Source organism: Aotus nancymaae, unplaced genomic scaffold, assembly GCF_030222135.1.
Source record: "Aotus nancymaae isolate 86718 unplaced genomic scaffold, 86718_ANA_hifiasm-v0.15.2.pri h1tg000029l, whole genome shotgun sequence".
NCBI lineage: Eukaryota > Metazoa > Chordata > Mammalia > Primates > Aotidae > Aotus > Aotus nancymaae.
The window spans coordinates 50,341,325-50,360,199 of NW_026988442.1; the positions used below are offsets into that span (position 1 = coordinate 50,341,325).

General features: G+C 40.0%; 1 protein-coding gene across 2 annotated transcripts in view; it reads left to right on the forward strand.

The window, feature by feature from the left end:
* The window catches only part of DPP4 (dipeptidyl peptidase 4), an 82,292-nt gene that overhangs the window by 10,577 nt on the left and 52,840 nt on the right, over positions 1 to 18,875 (forward strand). The window contains exons 3-5 of one of the 2 annotated variants that reach the window (XM_012440524.2): positions 16,294 to 16,392; positions 16,803 to 16,894; positions 18,184 to 18,264. In XM_012440524.2, coding sequence (XP_012295947.1) covers positions 16,294 to 16,392; positions 16,803 to 16,894; positions 18,184 to 18,264 — 272 coding nt within the window. The remainder of the gene's footprint in view (positions 1 to 16,293; positions 16,393 to 16,802; positions 16,895 to 18,183; positions 18,265 to 18,875) is intronic. The other variant, XM_012440525.3, reaches the window with a different exon arrangement.

Consider the following 18,875-nt stretch of genomic DNA (forward strand, 5'->3'; position numbering starts at 1 on the left):
ATGTGATATTGGCATCTCATACTGACATCTTCCAAAACTCTGTCTTCCTTTAGTACATCTTATCTCAGCAAAGGGCAATTCCACTTTTATAGTTACTGAGGCCAATATCCAAGCAAGTTCTCAACTCCTCTCTTTCATTCACAAGTCACAACTAATCTGTCAGCAGTTTCATCATCTGTATCTTCATATTCTCTTAGAGTTTGACCATACCCTACCATCTCATCTCCTACTACCCTAGTCAAAGATACCATTTCCTTTCTCCTAAATTATTGCCAACATCTCTCTATTTTTTTTCTTATTTCCCTATGGTGTATTCTCAACACAGCAGACAAGGTGATTGTGGTAGGCAGAATTCTAAGATGACCCCCAAGAATCCTTCCCTCCCCTCCTGAGTACTAATCTCTGAGATTGCAAATATGGTGGAATTTTTTTCCTGTAATTAAGTTTTGTTATAATGCACAGTTGGCTTTAAGAAATGGAGATTACCTGCTAGGGCCTGCCTAAATCACATGAACCTTTTAAAAGCAGAGTTTCTCTGGCTGGTCACAGAACAGGCAGTTGGGGATCGCAGGGATGAGAAGGATTTGAAATGTCATTGCTGACGTGGAAGATGGAGGGGCCATGTGGCCAGGAATGTGGGTTGTCTCTAGGAGGTGAGAGCAGCCCTGGCTTGTAGTCAACAAGTAAATGAGAACTTCACTCTCACAGCCTCAATGAACTGAATTTTGCCAACAACTTGTGTGAGCCTGGAAGCAGGTTTTTTTTTCCCCAGAGCCTCCAGCTGACAATTCAGTCTAGCCAAAACTTTGATTTTAACCTCACAATAGTTTGAACAGAGAACTGAGCAAGCTGGGCTGGACTCCTGATTAATAGAACTCTGATACATGTGTGCTGTGTTAAGTCACTAAGTTTGTGGTGACTTGTTACATAGCAATAGAAAACTATTAATGATATGGTGACGATTTTTTTAAATTTATTTTTAATTTCTTTTGGAGATGGAGTATTGCTCTGTCACCTAGGCTGGAGTGCAGTGCTGCAAACTTGGCTCACTGCAACCTCCGCCTCCCAGGTTCAAGCGATTCTCCCGCCTCAGCCTCCCAAGTAGCTGGGACTACAGGTGTGCGCCACCATGCCTGGCTAATTTTTTTTTTTTTTTCTATTTTTAGTAAAGACGGGGTTTCACCATGTTGGCCTGGATGGTTTCGAACTCCTGACCTTAGGTGATCCACCCACTTTGGCATCCCAAAGTGCTGGGATTATAGGTGTAAGCCACCGTGCCCAGCCCGGTGATCATATTTAAACATAAGTCAAATCATATGCTTCTCTGCTTAACAGCGTTCATTGACTTCCCATTGTGAAGGCTCCATGGCACTTGTTACCACCTAACCTGTGGCATTACTTACTTAATATTTGTTCATATGTCTTCCCCAGTTAAAATGTAAGTTTCAAAAGGGCAGGAGTTTTTCATGCTTTATTCACTGTGATGTCTTTAGTGCCTAGAACACTGAATAACACATAAGTGCTAAGTAAATATTTGGTGAATTAAAGAAATTATCTTGGAGGCCAGGCAAGAAAAATTTTTTTGATGAACATTTATTAATGTTGCTGTAATCCTGATTAAAATTCTTATATTTATAAATCATTCAGTACTAAATTGTGTATACCTACAATTTGTAAGTGCTAGCAACTGTTTGAAAAAAGATACAGTATGTTCATCTTCATGGCTTACTAATAGTTTAGTTAAGAAAAGACTGTTAAAATACTTAAATAGATATAAAATTACTTGATTAATGGGCAAAATACGTGACACAGAAAATAAACATTTTAATAAGATGAGAAGAGAGAACTGAATGTGGACTAAGTAGTAAGGGATAGATCAAGAGGCATATGGAGGGAATAGTGAGAAAATGAAGGCCATGGATGTGGATTGTTTATTTGAGAAGTTTGTCCAGATGGCTTGAGAACACAGCAGAATCAGATAAGTATTTATTTAAGATTGGTACACATTCTGCAGGCTTAACTACAGAGCAGAAGTGAGCAGTGGAAAGAAACTGAAGATGCAGCCGGGCACAGTGGCTCACACGTGTAATCCTAGGTCTTTGGGAGGCTGAGGCAGGAGGATCACTTGAGTGAGCCATGATCATGCCACTGCACTCTAGCCTGGGTGATAGAGTGAGACCCTGTCTCAAGAAAGAGAGAGAGAGAGAGAAGGGAGGGAGGGAGAGAGGGAAGGAAGGAAGGGAGGGAGGGAGGGAGGGAGGAAGGGAGGGAGGGAGAAAGGGAGGAAGGAAGGGAAGGAGGAAGGGAGGAAGAAAGGCAGCTGTTTTAGAGGGAAAGGTAAGATTTTAAAAAATCCCTTGGGAACAAGAAGATAAGCATCTGAAGCATAGGTTGGGTGTGGAAGGATTAAGGAGATAACTCACCTCTTCCTCTATAGGAAGAGTTAAATAATGGCAGGAGAGACAGATACCACAGAACTGATGAGCATGGTAGAAAAAAAGCTCCTTATGGTAGCTTTTGCTGTAAAAGAGGAATCATTGAATCTTTTTGTTGAATAATTTCATAGTTTTTTCAATGTATACTACAAGACCCGAGTTGTTCAGCATTGTGTAATATTTAAAATCTAGGAGACATGAAAAACAGGGAAGAAAAGAAACCTATTTTAAAGCTTACATGACTACTTTTTTATGAGTTCAGGAAAAAGATGATGAAAGTTACTGGATATTCCATAGGAAAGAGAATAGAGATGGTATAAATTCCTTTCTAGGAAGTCACAGAGTTGCCATCCTTCTTACTGTCCAGAGGGAAAATTCTAGAGTTTTCTAAGAGAGCTTGTACTCTTTTCACTTTGAAGCTGTAGAACAAATGAAATTTCAACTGACCCAAGTCCTAATGTTACTGCCAACCTGCCTATTGAAAATAGTTGCAAACAGTGAATTCAAATACTGCCATAAAGCTTAATTCATCTCCACCAATCCACAAAACATGCCAAAAAGCATTTACCATGTGCAATCACTGTCCCAAAGATTTAGAGAGGGTTAGAAGAGTGATTGTAACCACAGGCTTTGGTACCACATTGTCTGGCCCCAATGTGGCTTTGGTGCATAGTAATCACAGGACTTTAGTCCAGCCACTGGCTATGCCTGTCTGTGCCTCAGTCTCCTTATCTGTATAATGGGAATGAGCATATGAAGAATAAATGAGTTGAAAGTCTACATTGCCTAGAACAACCCAGCAAACTGGAAGAACTCCATAAGAATGTGTAATTATTATTCTTTATATATTTTAATGTTTTTTTGTTGTTTTAACAGATCCAGAGGCAAGTCGTATAGTAATTTTTGCCCCATGCTGCTGAATGTTTTGCCTGGAAAATAATGGGAAAGGAGGAGTAATTCCTGTGGCAGTTTTGTTTTCCAATAATTGTTTTTTCTTACATCAGGGATGACAAATGCCTGTCACAAATAGTAGCCTTGTTGATTACACTTATAAATCTTCGGGGAAGTTCTTCAATGAGTCAGTGTTAGAGCTTTCGGCTTCCATAAATGCAGATTTCCTTTACTCAGTTTCCTTTCTAACATGAGCTGATCTTTCTTAGCTTGCACGGTAATGTCTTCCACTGATGTCTCACTACAACTGCTTTTAAGTATATGTCAAGGGAAACTAGCCCTTCGCTAAAATAGTTGCATCTTTCATGGGCCTGTGGATCATTTGGCCATATCCTTAAGAACGCTCCACCTTTCAAGTGTTTCTCATCACCTTGGATTACACTGGCCCAATGCCAGTCAACTTCATGGGGCATAAAAGTCTGCACGTGTTAGTTTGGGCCATTATTGTACCTGTCTTGTTTATTCCCAGAAAAGTCCTATCAAGAAAAGAGGGAGTGACTATAATCAGAAAAAAAAAAAAGCCATTTCATTTCAAAAAGGGATAAAGCAGTCCTACCACGTTGATTAGTGCTGGCTGCCTGTGTGTGTAGAGATTCCTGGCTCTGCTGCGGCAGCAGAGTGAACCAGGCAGTGTAACTGGGCTTAGTTCTGTCAGCCTTTCAGCCTTGCATTTCTTTACCAACATGTCCATATTTTGGTTAAGATGAAAACAGATATCCGATACTTGAATACTGAGACATAAATATTCTGCCCATTTTCACTTTTCTGCTGCATATATTGGAATCATATGCTGATATTGTTTCAAAGCAATTGGAGTTTCAGTCTCAATATTTGTCTTTCAAATACAATCTTATGAGCAGTTTTTGTTTTTGTTTTAATGTTGCTCACAATTTTGAGGAATGTCTAGATGAGGTTGTCAAACTATAATCAGGACTGGCCACCTCATTTTTTTTAAATAAAGTTTTATGGGAACATAGCTGTACCCACTCACTCACACATTGGCTGTGGCTGCTTGAAGGTTACAATGGCAGACTTGAGTAGTTATAACAGAAACTGAAGATCATAAGGTCCACAAAGCCTAAACTATTTATCAACCAGCTGTTTAAGAAAATATTTGCCAACTCCAGGTCTAGATGTTGTATTCTTACCACTTAAAAATACTTTCCTTATAATGTCTAACTTATGAGATTCAGAAAAATGATTAAGTATAGAGTTTACTCAAGTACAAAGCTTGAGGATGACCTCTTGGCAAACATATTCCAGACAAATGGGGTTAGCATTACAAAGTGAAGAATTGTACTTATATGGGTAGTTAGCAGGATTGCAACATTTTCCATACAAGGTCAGTATATATATTATAGTGATTTTATTGGTTACAGATTGCTATATTCCAACTAAGATTGCTCTGATATTCCATGAGCAGGAGTGATGATCTGAGGGGAGTCTTACCTCTGGCATCACAAGGTCTTTTCTGGTCATTTACAGGAAAAAGCAGAAGTTGTAGCTGCATGTTATGTGACTCAGGCCACATAGCCACATTCCTCTCAAGGCTCAAAATAATCTAAAGTTCCAACAGCTTTAAGTTCTAATTATTTAATTTCATCACAATAGGTAAGATGAATAAGTTCTTATATCAGTTAGAGAAATCACACTAGGGCCGGGTGCAGTGGCTCACACTTGTAATCCCAGCACTTTGGGAGGCTGAGGTGGACAGATCATCTGAAGCCAGGAGTTTGAGACCAGCCTGGCAAACATGGTGAAACTAAAAATACAAAAATTACCTGGATGTGGTGGCACATGCCTGTAGTTGCAACTACTTAGGAGGCTGAGACAGGAGAATTGCTTGAACCTGGGAGGCAGAGGTGCAGTGAGCCAAGAATGCACCACTGCACTCCCGCCTGTGCAACAGAGTGAGATTCTGTCTCAGAAAAAAAAAAAAAAGAAAGAAAGAAAGAAAAGAAAAGAAATCACACTAGATATTTCAGCAGAGGGCTTTAATGTGAAAATTGGTTACATAGATAAAAGAGCAAAAGAGGAACTCTGAGGTAACAGAGAGAGTAACTGTAAGGAGTCACCTCTAGGGCTTGGAAACAAAGAGGAAGAGGAAGACAGAAGATCTCAGATCAAAGCTCTAAGGTTTAAAATACCCCCAGCTGCTACTGGTACCTCTGAGAGGCATGATGAAGCAGGTTCCAGATACTACAAAGGAAGACAGAGGCTGGAGCAGGTGCTACTGCTGGGTGCATGCTGTCAGCAAGAAAGAGGAAAGGAGGAGTCCCTCTTTTCTGATTTCGATCCAATTTTTTTCTCTATTTTTTCCTATTAACAGAATCTAGCAGGAATCCTGCAAATGAGGCTTCTTAGAAATATAGCTGTAGATTTCTTCCCCAGAATTACTGAGCAAGGAAGGGTATGTATATTTGGAGCTGAAAGAAAGTAGGAAAATGACTGGCTCAGGCTTAGAGAAGTGTGTTGACCTAACAGCAGCCAGTGGTGGTCTAGAACCTGAGTTGTAATAGCCTGACAGGTTCTTCTTGCTCACTGCACAGATAAAACCAATTCACTATGACAGCAATATTGCAATAGAGAATTCCATAATCATGGGACCAGCCAAGTGAAAGGACAGGAGACATTTCTCAAATTGCCTCCCTGAAAGCTGGGAGGCTAGGGTTTTTAAGGATGATCTGGCAGGCAGGAGGATAGGGGATGGGTGTTGTTGATTGACTGGGGATGAACTCATAGGAGTGTCCAAAATGATCTTTTTGCACAGAGTCATTTTCTGAGTGAGGGTCACAAGACTGGTTAAGTTAGTTCCTTGGTATAAGTCACAGGTCCTGGTGGAGTCAGCAGGTCCACCTGAATGCAAAAGTCTGAAAAATATCTCAAAGACCAATCTTAGGTCTTGACAATAGTGATGTTATCCATAAGAGCAATTGGGGAAGTTACAAATCTTCTGACCTCTGGAATAATGGCTGGTTATCATTTAACTACTAGCCTACATCTTGGCAGAATTCAGGCTCCTCCTATAATCCTCATTTTGTGGCTTTTTCTTGTCTTAGAAAGGCAGTCGTCAAAGGGGGTCAGTTTTGGGAGGGACTATTATCATCCTTGCTCCAAAGTTAAACTGTAAACTAAATTCCTCCCATAGTTTGCTTGGCCTATGCCCAGTAATGAGCAAGGGTAGTTAGCTTGTGAGATTAAAAGCAAGATGGAGTCAATTCGTTTAGATTTTTGTCACTGTCATAATTTTTGCAAAGGCCATTTCGGAGGCTCTTGTGCCCACTCTGTCGAGTCCTGTCTGGCTGAGCTCACTGCTCTTCCTACACTACAGCCACTTGGAGTTCACATGCTGTGTTTGGAGCTGTTGGTTCTTATTTTCTTATTGTTTGACTTTTATCTTTTCATTCAACAACTATTTCTTGAGTGCCTGCTATGTACCAGGCAACTGTTTTAGGCTATAGTAATATAATAGTAAATAGAATGAATCAAAAGGAAATCAGTGCCCCCATGGAGCTTACATCCAATTAAGGGAGGCAGACAGTGAACAATACAAAAAAAGTAAAATGTATAATAAGTTAGATGGTATCATTGCTAAGAAAACACTGACTAAAGCTGGAAAGAGTAGTAGACAATGCCATGGGGGAAGAGGCTGCAATGCCAGTCCAGGGAAGGAATGCAGCATTTAAATAAGCACCTGAAGGAGGTGAGGGAGCAAGCTTGGTCACATCTGGGGGAAGAATGTTCCAGGAAGAGCATATAGTAAGTGTGAAGTCTCTGAGGCAGGAATGAGCCTGGTGTGTCTGAGGAATTCCTGGGTGGCCAGTGTGGATGGAGTGGAAAGGTAAGAGAGGAGGAGGAGAAGGAGGAGGAGGGACTAAACCCCATTAAGATGTTTCGTTTTTTTTCAAAATGTTGCTATTCTGGGAAATGTGCATTGTACTATTCCATTGGCCTTTCAGGTGGACACACTGGAAAGTGATTATGTCCCTAATGAAAGTTTGGTCACCTGACACTCTGATCCTAAGGTAGACGCTGAGAGTATAGAGCCCCCACATTCTACAGCCTCCAGCTAAATGGCAATTCATTTATTATATGCCCCTGGATGTACCACCGTGTTCTTTTGTTGAAAAGGTGAATCTGCTATTATGATTATATTCTAATGTCCCTTGTGTATAGTGATCAGACAAACATCAGTCTTTAGACATCCTCTAATTCCATTAAGTCAAATGTTTTCCCTTCATACTGTAAACTGCTGATTTCCAATATGGATGCTATGGTGTTAGGCATGATTAATAGAAGGGAGAAAGTTATATTCATTGGCACTTAGGAAATGATTAGGTTGCACTTATCCTAAATGTTTTTATCAATGTAATTGTCTCATGTTGTCTTATTAGGATCATTTTTCATTATGAACATAGTAAAACTTAACTGGCTCTTATTTTATTGCAGTTAAATTCTTAATCTCACTGTTAGGTGCTCCAGAGCAGACTCTTTCATATTCATTTTTGTATTCTGGTTGCCTAGCACATGCTTGGAACAAAACAATAGTGCGTAGTGTGACATATCTACAGGTGCTTCCTAAGTTCTAAGTCCTGAGCTAAGCGTATGACATACATTATCTCATTTAATCATTGAAAATCCCATGGACTATTAGTCTCATGTTACAGATGTTTTAAATGAAACTTTAAAAGTTGTCTTGATTTGTGCTGCTGTAACAAAATACCACAGACTAGGTAATTTATAAGCAACAGAAATTTATTTTCTCACAATTCTGGAGATGGGAAGTTCAACACCAAGGCATTGGCTTTTGGTGTCTGGCGAGGGCCTTCTTGCTGCCTTCTCACGTGGCAGAAGAGTAGAAAGGCAAAAAGGCTTAGGCTAGTTCCCTCCAGCCCTTTTATAAGGCACTAATCCATTCTTGAGTGGGGAGCCCTCTTGACTTAATCACTTCAAATGGTCCCACCTCTTAATATATCAACAGGGATTTCGTTTCAAGATATCAATTTTGGGGGACACTCAGACCATAGCATTCACCCTTGAATCCAAAACTTCATGTCCTTTTCATATGCAAAATACATTCATTCCATCCTAATAGCCCCCCAAATCTTAACTTTTTCTAGCTTCAACTCAGAAGTCTAGAGGCTAGGTCTGATCTAAATTAGTTTTCATATAAACTAGGTGAAACCCAAGGTAAGTTTCACCCTGAGGCAAATTGCTCTCCAGCTGTGAATCTGTGAAATCAAACAAGTTGTATGCTTCCAAAATACAATGTTGGGGTAGGCATAGGATAGATGTTTCCATTCCAAAAGGAAGAACTAGGAAGAAAGGGTTAACAAGTCCCAAATAAATCCCAACTGGGCAAACAATATTATATCTTAAGGTTTGAAAATAATCTTTGACTCCATGTCCCATGTTTCAGACATGCTAGGGTGGGGGGTGGGTTCCCAAGGCCTCAGAGGATGCCCCCTTGCCCCAACTATGGCTTTGCTGGGCACAGCCCATGCTGCAGCTCTCATGGGTTGAAGTCTTGTGCCTGTGGCTCTCCCAGGCTGACATTGCATGCTGGTGACTCTACAGTTCTGGGGACTCAAGGATGGCCCTGCCCAGCAGCTCCATTAAGCATTGCCCTGGCTGGGACCCTGCAGTAGCTCCTGCAGCAGTTCTCTGCTTGGGACACTAGCCTTTCTGAGGAATCTTTTGAAATAGAGGTGGAGGTAGCCATGCCCCTACAGCTCGTGCACTTTATGCTCCTGCAGTATTAGCACCACGTGGGTGTTGCCAAGGTTTATAGTCTATACACACTAGAGCAGCAGCTGAGCCTGCTTGAGTCACATATGTGAAAGCTGAAGAGTGCTGCACCAGAATGCTGAGAGCAGAGACAAGGAGGTGCAGGGGAGTTCATGATGAGGTCCCATGGGTGCCCAAGCTCCTTTTTTGACATAATTCTTTCCCCTAGGCCAAACTTGTCCAACCTTTGGCCCAAGGGCAATATGTGGCCCAGAATGGCTTTGACGTAGCCCAGCACAAATTTGTAAACTTTCTTAAAACATTATGAGATATTACCGGGTGCAGTGGCACACACCTGTAATCCTAGCACTTTGGGAGGCTGAGGTGGGCAGATCATGAGGTCAGGAGTTCGAGATCAGCCAGACCAACATGGTAAAATCCCGTCTTTACTAAAAATACAAAAATTAGCTAGGTGTGGTGGTGTGCGCCTGTAATCCCAGCTCCTCAGGAGGCTGAGGCAGGAGAATCGCATAAACCTGGGAGGCAGAGGTTGCAGTGAGCCGAGATTGTGCCACTGCACTCCAGTCTGGGCAATAGAGTGAGACTCCATCTAAAAAAATATTATTACAAGATAGTTTTGCATTTTTTAAAGCTATTCAGCTATCGTTAGTGTTAGTGTATTAAATGTGTGGTCCAATATCATTTTTTTCCCATATGGCCCAGGGACACCAAAACATTGGACACCCCTGCCCTAGGCCATGGCACTCTGGCCCTATGATGTGAGAGACGGCAGTAATAATCTCTAAAATGCCTTCAGGGTCATTGTTCCATTGTCTTGATGAATAGCATCTAGCTTCCTATTCTCCGTATTAATCTCCTTATTAAACTTAAGCATTGCTTGGCCACACCCTTGGTATTCTCTCTGAACTTGCCTTTTTGTCTTTACAACCTGGGCAGGATCAGGCCAGGCTGAGACTTTTCAACTCTTTAAATTCTGTTTCCCTTATGATTATGAATTCCGTCTTTAATTCATTTCTCTCTTCTTACATTTTCCTATAGGATGTCAGGAGAAACCATTCAGCATCCTGAACATGTTATTTTTCTTCTGTCAGATATTCTTATCTTCTAAAATTCTGCCTTCCAGATGCCGTAGTGCACGGACACAATTCAGCCAAGTTCATTGCTACTTTCTGGTATGAGTGGCCACTTCTCTAGTTCCAATGAGATCTTCATTTCTGTCTGAGATCTCATCAAAAGGGTCTTTACTGTCCATATCTCTGCCAACATTCAGATTACAAACACTTAGATAATTTCTACGAAGACCAAGGCGCTCTCCACAGCTCTCCTCTTCTTCTGAGCCCTTACCAGAATTGTTTAACACTAGGCTTTTTCTAGCCTGCACTTCAAAACTATTCCAGCCTCACCCATTACCCAGTTCCAAGCCACTTCTACATTTTTAGGTATCTGTAACAGCAATGCTCCATTTCTCTGGTACCAATTTCTGTCTAAGTCCATTTGTGTTGTTACAACAAAATACCTAAGAATGGGTAACTTTTAAAGAACAGAAGAAACATATTTCTCACGGTTCTGGAAGCTGAGAAGTCCAAGCTCAAAGTGCAGACATGTCAGTATGTAGCAAGGTCCCGCCCCGTCGAAGGCACTGTCTCTCGAGGCAGCATCCTCACATGATGGAAGGCAGAGGGCCAAAAGGCCTCAGTGAGTTCCCTCCAGCCCTTTTATGAAGTACTAATCACTTCCCAAAATGGACCCACCTCTTAACACTACCACAATGGGGATTAAGTTTCAACGTGAATTTTGGAAGGGACATCATCTTTCAAATCATAGCAAAGATTCAGTAATTTTCCCAAGGCCCCAAGGCAAGAAATGGACCTGGGTTCAAATCCAGGCTCTCTGATTCAAAGCAACCAGCTGCTCAACCCCTTGACTGGTGCTTGTTGAATCTATGGAGATGGGTGGCAGCCTGCATGTGCAGCTGGAGAATACAGACACAGGATGAGGGGACATTCTGTCAGTTTCTTCTTTTACCTCCTTGATTTTTCTTCTACCATCCCTATGCCGAGGCTGTTAATTTGCTAGAGCAAATTTTGAAGTAACATTCATTTTATTTCTTTATACCCATCGTAGATACAAGCATCAGTATGGAATGTTAGCTGATTACCATTTGGAACACAGGAACTTTATAACCAGATAACTCTTTTGCCTGTTTTTAACAACTTTACACAGTTATGTGCCGTCATGAGCACATTTCTTTTTAGATGTATTTCATTAGCCATTTATTTACCAAAGCAGTTTCTTTTTGTGTATGTCAGTTTAATACAGACAAAATAGTATGAATGGATGACAATATTCAAAATATCTTGTTATCATAAAGAAGCAATTGATCAAAGCAAGAATATTCCCTGGAGGCTGGGCGTGGTGGCTCATGCCTGTGTCCCAGTACTTTGAGAGGCCGAGGCGGGCAGATCATGAGGTCAGAAGTTCAAGACCAGCCTGACCAACATGGTGAAACCCCTTCTCTACTGAAAGTACAAAAATTAGCCAGGCATGGGGGCGTGTGCCTGTAATTCCACCTACTCAGGAGACAGAAGCAGGAGAATTGCTTGAACCCAGGAGATGAAGGCTGCAGTGAGCCGAGATTGTGCCACTGCACTCTAGACTGGGCTACAGAGTGAGACTCCATCTCAAAAAACAAAAAAGAATATCCCCTGGAACTATATGACTCTCTTACTTGGATTTTATCAATCTGAAATTACTGTTTTTCGGAAATGACTTTGACGCTATAGCAAGTATTCATTAAGATACCTTAATGCTTTTATAAGAATTTATTATTATGTTGAATCATTTTAAATGCTGCCATTCTACCTTTTTCTAAAGTAATAAAAATGGTATTTTCATATGGTTCAAGCTAATAGTTGCTTTAGCTAAAGAAGAAAAGCATAAAATTGTAAACTTATATTTTTATTTTTAAATTAAAGATTTGAAATTCGAGGTTCTGCATAAGCTGATGGGTAACATATGATTAATTAGTTTACTTGGCTGCACAATGCTTTGAACTGATAAGTCAAATGAACATGTCCCAGGCCGCACTAAGAAAACCATGCAAGCAGCCAAAGACCTTCATCTGTTGCTGCAGCAGTGCCCTGTCAGTGAGCAAGTAGACAAGGAAGAAGAATCATGAGCTTGTCCTATAAGAGTTTGACAAAATAGGTTGTAACTTGGCAGCAAACTCTGAACTTGCTAAAGGTCAAAACCTGGAGTTGGCACTCATGTCTTACAGAACTTGCTTATCTAGATGTTTCAAAAGCAACTTACAACGTGCCCTACTTATCAAACGGCAAGGCAAAAAACAAGGAACATTTGTGTTGCTCTGCTTATTCCAGTTTAGCTGTGCTGCTCTTGGACTGGCAGCTAATATGTGGAAACTGGGTTGCAGGGTTATTCTAAAGCAGCCAAGTGAACCTCACACAGACCAGAGTAAGAATGGGGCTTGCAGGGATGTCCTGGGCTCTAGCAAGTGTGGCACCAGAGGCATTCCAGATATCTAGAACATGAGCTGATGGATCCAATTCACAGGGAGCCATCATGAGCAGAAGGGAACCTGAATGTGGTAGAGATGATGGGTTTTCAAAAACTGTGGACTAGGCCAGGATCAGCAGCTCATGCCTATAATCCCAGCACTTTGGGAGGCCAGGGTGGGAGGATTGCTTGGGCCTAGGAGTTTGAGACTAGCCTGGGCAACATGGCAAAAACTTGTCTCTACTAATAATACAAAAATGAGCCTGGTGTGTGGTGTGTGCCTGTAGTCCCAGCTATTCAGGAGGCTAAAGTGGGAGTATCACTTGAGCCTGGCAAGTCGAGGCTGTAGTGAGCCTTGATTCTGCCACTGCACTCCAGCTTGGACAACGGGAGTGAGGCCCTGTCTCAAAAAAAAGAGAAAAAAGGAAAAAAAAAGCTATGGACTGGGGAGAGAATGAACCCAGCAAGGTCTGAGGAGGACAGGTGAGTTAAGTGCACAGGGAGGAGCACATCATGATCCTGAAGATGCAGCACCTGGGCAGCAGGTGACGTCAAGAGAATGTTTCCTCAATTAGTTCAATATTCCCAATGTAACCGTGGTGTCCTGAGAAACTTGGGTAAATACCTTTAAGTGAGATGAATTTAAATGAGATAATACTATATGTGATCTATTATAGGTATTTAGTTAATTCCCTTCTTATAAAATTAAGAGTTAGTGATAGATATTTCACGTTGATATATCTGTCTTATTGTATACACATATATGTGTGTGCAGGTATATCTAGAAATCTACATCAGCAGACTATCAGAATTGTGGATGTCAATTACTGTCTCTTTTTCAAATTACACTAATTTAGGGATGTGTTTTATATACATTTTAAACTGATACCTGTTGATAACAGTGTATCAAGAGGTATCAGCAAGAGGTATCAGTTTGATATACTCTGTCATATTTTTGAAATAGTACTCACTTTGTAACTATTTGACGTATGAAAGAGTGGTTGGTATACAAGTAATTGAGTGGCATGCAAGTAATTGAGAGTGTTTTATGAACAATCCAGTTACTATTCCCGGTGTGAGTTTCAAATATTTTCTGTAGCATAATGCTTTACTTCTTGTTTGAAGGTTAGCAAATTCAAGGACTGATTTTACCTGGTTGATTTCTGCTAGCAAACATGAATCTCCTACTAATTTTTAGAAATGAAATGCAAGACTAAATTGGCCAAAAAAAGTAGTTGTTGTTGTTTTTTTAACTCTGTTTAACTTATTAAATGAACTAGGTTTAAATAAAATCAATAAAGTAATAAAGTGAAATGTAGCAATTTTATTTCTTGAAACAAGGTTTTTTAAGGCTGGTACAAGGCTATTCTTTTTTTAATCTTCAACTTGAACATGTATTTTCTGTATTATCTTTATTTATAATGATGAAAACAGAAAGCTTTATCATTTTTAACTGAGGCAATGGCCCACCTCAGAAATATTCCTATCTTATTTTTCCTTTCAACTCTTAAGTTCCAGGGTACATGTGTAGGATGTACAGGTTTGTTACATAGGTAAACATGTGCCATGGTGGTTCACAACACAGATCAACCCATCACCTTGGTATTAAGCCCAGAGACCATTAACTATTCTTCCTGATGCTTTCCCTCCCCCCACTCCCACCCCACCCCTGACAGTCCTCAGTGTTGGTTGTTCCCTGCCATGTGTTCTCATTGTTCACCTCCTTCTTGTAAGTGTGAACATGCAGCATTTGGTTTTCTGTTCCCACGTTAGTTTGCTGAGGATAATGGCTTCCAGCTTCATCCATGTCCCTGCAAAGGACATGATCTTGTTCCTTTTTATGGCTGCATAGTATTCCATGGTGTCTTTATACCACATTTGAAGAAATAAAATCTTAAGAACATTGTTTGAAAGGGCATTTTCTGTAAGAACATTATAAGGGAAGCATTTCCTGCAAGAAAAGTCATAAGAGAAGGGGCTGCTGGCTTCCCAGTCCCCCAAACTGTAAGAACTGCAGTTATAGGAATGTTATAATGGTGGCTGGTTATGTGAATGTATGTTTGTATATATGTGGAAAAAGTGGAGGATTTGAGAAAAAACACTTTAAACTCTTTCATCAGTAGATAGGCTCTGGGATTGGAGAGGAATCATGTTGGCTTGATTATGCTTCTAGGATGATATCCTATATCAACCAATAAAAACTTTTTGTGTGTGTGCCTACTGTGGAATTGAACTATGTTAGGTGCTAAAGGTTGATATAAAAATTAAAACAAACAAGAATCAAGGCCTTGTCTTCAAAGACTACATGGCCTAGCTGAGGATACCACATAGGTAGGCAGAGCAAAACAGTTGTAAACTATTTTGTCATTAAATGACAAGAACCAAATGAGTAGTTTTGGGGCAAAAGTCAGAGGGTGCAGAACTAAAGTCTTCATGGAAGAGATGGGAATTGACAGGTGGTAATTATGACAACCAGGAAAGCAGCGAAGTCACCGCAACAAAATGGTTTAGAAAAAGAAGCAGAGGTGGAAAAGCCCATGAAGATCTTCTGGGTTTGGTGGGCAGATCACAAGAGTGAATGAGACGGTCCCCGCAAGGAGTAACATGAGCCTGGGAAGACACTTTTGTGTCAATTATGGAGGGTTGTGAGTGTCAGGCTAAGGAGTTTTAATCTTCTTCCTGTAGGCCGTGGGGAAACATTGAAAACTTTTGGAGAAGAGATCACCAGAATGAAAGTAATGGTTTAGAAAAATTATTCTAGTGGTGGTGCAGAGGACAGATAGAATTGTGAGAATCTAACGACAAAGATACCTGGAAAAAAAATTTCCAGGAATAATCAAGAGAGTCAATTAGATGGGCATGGTGGGAAAAGATAAAGACATATCAAAGATGATTTTCAGACTTTGAATTTGGGTCACCAGTAGTAGACTATAGAACCACACAAATTCTGTCAAGTTCAAAGAAAAGTGATGCTATTAATGAAGATCGCTGAAGTGGGTGATCAGCATGTCCTAAAGGTCTCTGAGAAGCAAGAGGGCTTGACAATGGGTCCCAAGGCCTCCGAAAAGGATGATGCAGCTCCAGGCCATCCAGTACAGTAGTCATTTAACACATGGCCACATGTAACTATTGACTTAAAATCTCCCTAGTCAAATTGAGATACACTGTAAGTATAAACTACTTATCAGATTTGAGCGTCAGAATGAAAAAGAAAACATGAAAGTTCTCATTAATAACAGTTAAATATTGGTTGCATGGCAAAATGATATTTGGATGTATTGGGTTAAATAAATATGCTACCAAAATTAATTTTACCTTAAAATTTTGTTTCTTATATAGCTACTAGAAAATATATACTCACATTATATTTCTATTGGACATTGCTGATCTAGACCTTCACAGTAAAGCCCACTAATATAGCATAATAGAGCACAGTGAAACACACATACTCACACACACTTCATAGTTAAATGCATTTTTACTCCATCCATTTAGTCTGTAGTCTTTTAAAATGTGTCTTGCATTTTGTGAGTGTATTTCTGAATTTTGTGAGCAGGGTATATTGTAGAGATCCATTTGTTTATTTTATCCAAAAACTTAGGTTATTCCATCTTACTGAACATTTGGCTGTTTTTTCAACCAGCAGATGATGCTACAGCTGACGGTCGCCAAACTTACACTCTAACTGATTACTTAAAAAATACTTACAGACTGAAATCATATTCCTTACGATGGATTTCAGGTAAGAGTTTTTTGGGGTAGGGCAGAATTTTATGCTTATGTTCATTCTAGTTAAGTTGAGATGTGGGGTGCTTTTTTTTAATGGCATTAAGAAGAGGTAATCCTTGTTTTTAAACACCTCTATAGAGAGTTTTTCTTTCTTTTTTACTTGAAGTGCAAAGGGAGAAAGACTAAAAGAAACACAAGTATTTCCATGACATGTATAATAAAAAATTAAATATGAATTGAAACCTTGACAATAATGATGGAAAAATGAATGAATGTTAGTATAATATCATTCATGTTTTCTCAACTTAGAAATGCCTATTTGGTATTTGTGAACTAAATCTTAAATTGTATTCCATAATTTTCAGCTTATGAAGATGTTTAATAACAGCTTGAAATTTTGATCTGGTTGTTTTCTCTCTTTAGATCATGAATACCTCTACAAACAAGAAAATAATGTCTTGCTATTCAATGCTGAATATGGAAACAGCTCAGTTTTCTTGGAGAATAGTACATTTGTATGTTTAGTCTGTAATTAATTCATACATAGAATTCTGGGGATTTTTTTCATTACCTTTCAAATCATGAGTACTGTCATTTCTCAGCCTGTTGGACTCTTTCTGCAGCATATGGAAAAGTGGATCTTTCTCTCCTTCTTGAAATGCTCCCTGCCTTGGCTACTTTTTAGTCTCCTTTGATGATTCCTCTTACTCTGCCCATATTTTTAAATGTAAGTGCTCCTCGGGGCTCCCTCTTCACTTTGCATGCTCTCCTTTAGTGAATTTCATGCAACCCCACAGCATTACTGCTTTCCTCTCTGGCTTTCGTATACACACATTTAACACTAACCTTCTCCCAGATCTAAATTTTAATTTCTAGCAGGCTGCTGTCTCCTATATGTGGATTTTAAACTCAAAATCCCAAGCAGACCTGATTGTTTCCTCCACTGTCCTAGCACACTGAAAGCATCTTATACCTTTTCATGAGTTCCCAATATTGATAAAAGTTACTTAACTCTCTTTCAAGTCACTTAAGCTAGAAACCTCAGAATCACCATTGACTCATCTGTCATCCCCATAGTTAGTGACAACAAACCCTGTCAATTCTCCCTCTGCATGTCAGGTATCTCACAGTTTCCATTTCCACTGGACAGTCCTTGCTCAAACCCTTTTTTAATATTGTGGTAGTGAGTGCTCTAACCTGTGTCCCTATCTGCATTCTGTAGACCAGACCACTGCGCTCCCCACACCCAGGCTGATACCAGCCCTCTGCTCTTCTCTCTCATTTCGGTCACTGTGTCTCCCACCAGAGAATCTTTGTAAAAGACAGATATGATTTGATCACTTTCATATGCAAAAAAATAGGTCTAGCTCCACATCTTATATTTAGGTCCCATCTACTTTTCTAATTTGTTGTTCTCTCACCTTCCACTGTATCTGACACCCACTCCCCCAAACTATATTCAGGTTACACATGACCCTTAAAGAGTCTCTAAACATGCACGTCCTTTCCCATGCCTGGCTTTTTCTCACACTGTTCCCACTGTTGAGAACGTTCTCTTTTTCGCATCCTCACTCTTGTGGCCATCTTTTCTAGGTTAGGATTAACCCTTCCCTTTCTGGCTAACACTGGTCACCACCCACCTTCATCACGGTCATTTGTTTGGGTGAATACGCCACCTTTGCTAGACTGGGAGCTCCCAAAGCACAATCCACATATCTAGAACAGTCCCCCCTATGAAGTAAGTGCACAATGATGGCAGTGAAATTGAATTGTTCAATTTTTCTTTGTTCTTCTTGTTTGACAGGATGAGTTTGGACATTCTATAAATGATTATTCAGTATCTCCTGATGGGGAGTTTATTCTTTTAGAATACAACTATGTGAAGGTAAAAGAAATGCTTTCTTACTGTAACATGTAAATAATCCAAGAGCATGGTATGTTATAACTGATTTCGAGTGTATGGATACTTAAGATTAACACCTAAGTAATGTAGTAGGCACTAAAACTCATTAATTCAGAATCAGAGTCATTCTTATTCTTAAAGACAAGTCCAATGTTTTAAAAGAAATTCATTTTTGGTACTTTCAAATACTAAAAAGCACAGTTAATATTATATCCTACTAATATATACTAATAACATAAGTCAATAAAAATGTGTACTACACACTTATGTTTAAGTTTATGTGTCTGCTTTGTACACCTAATGACAGAACCCTATATTTCCTGTGTCACAGCTTTATGTATAGTAAGACCCTCTATAAATATGTGCTTTTAAAAGAGTTAAAGTCAGGCATGGTGACAAATGCCTATAGTCCCAGCTACTTGGGAGGGGAGGCTGAAGCGGGAGGATCACTTGAGCCCAGGAGTTGGAAGCTACAGTTAGCTATGCTGTGCCACTGCATGATAGTCTAGGCAGCAGAGTGAGATCCTGTGAGAGAGAGAGAGAGAGAGAAAGAAGAAAAAGAAAGAGGGAGGGAGAGAGGAAGAAAGAAAGAA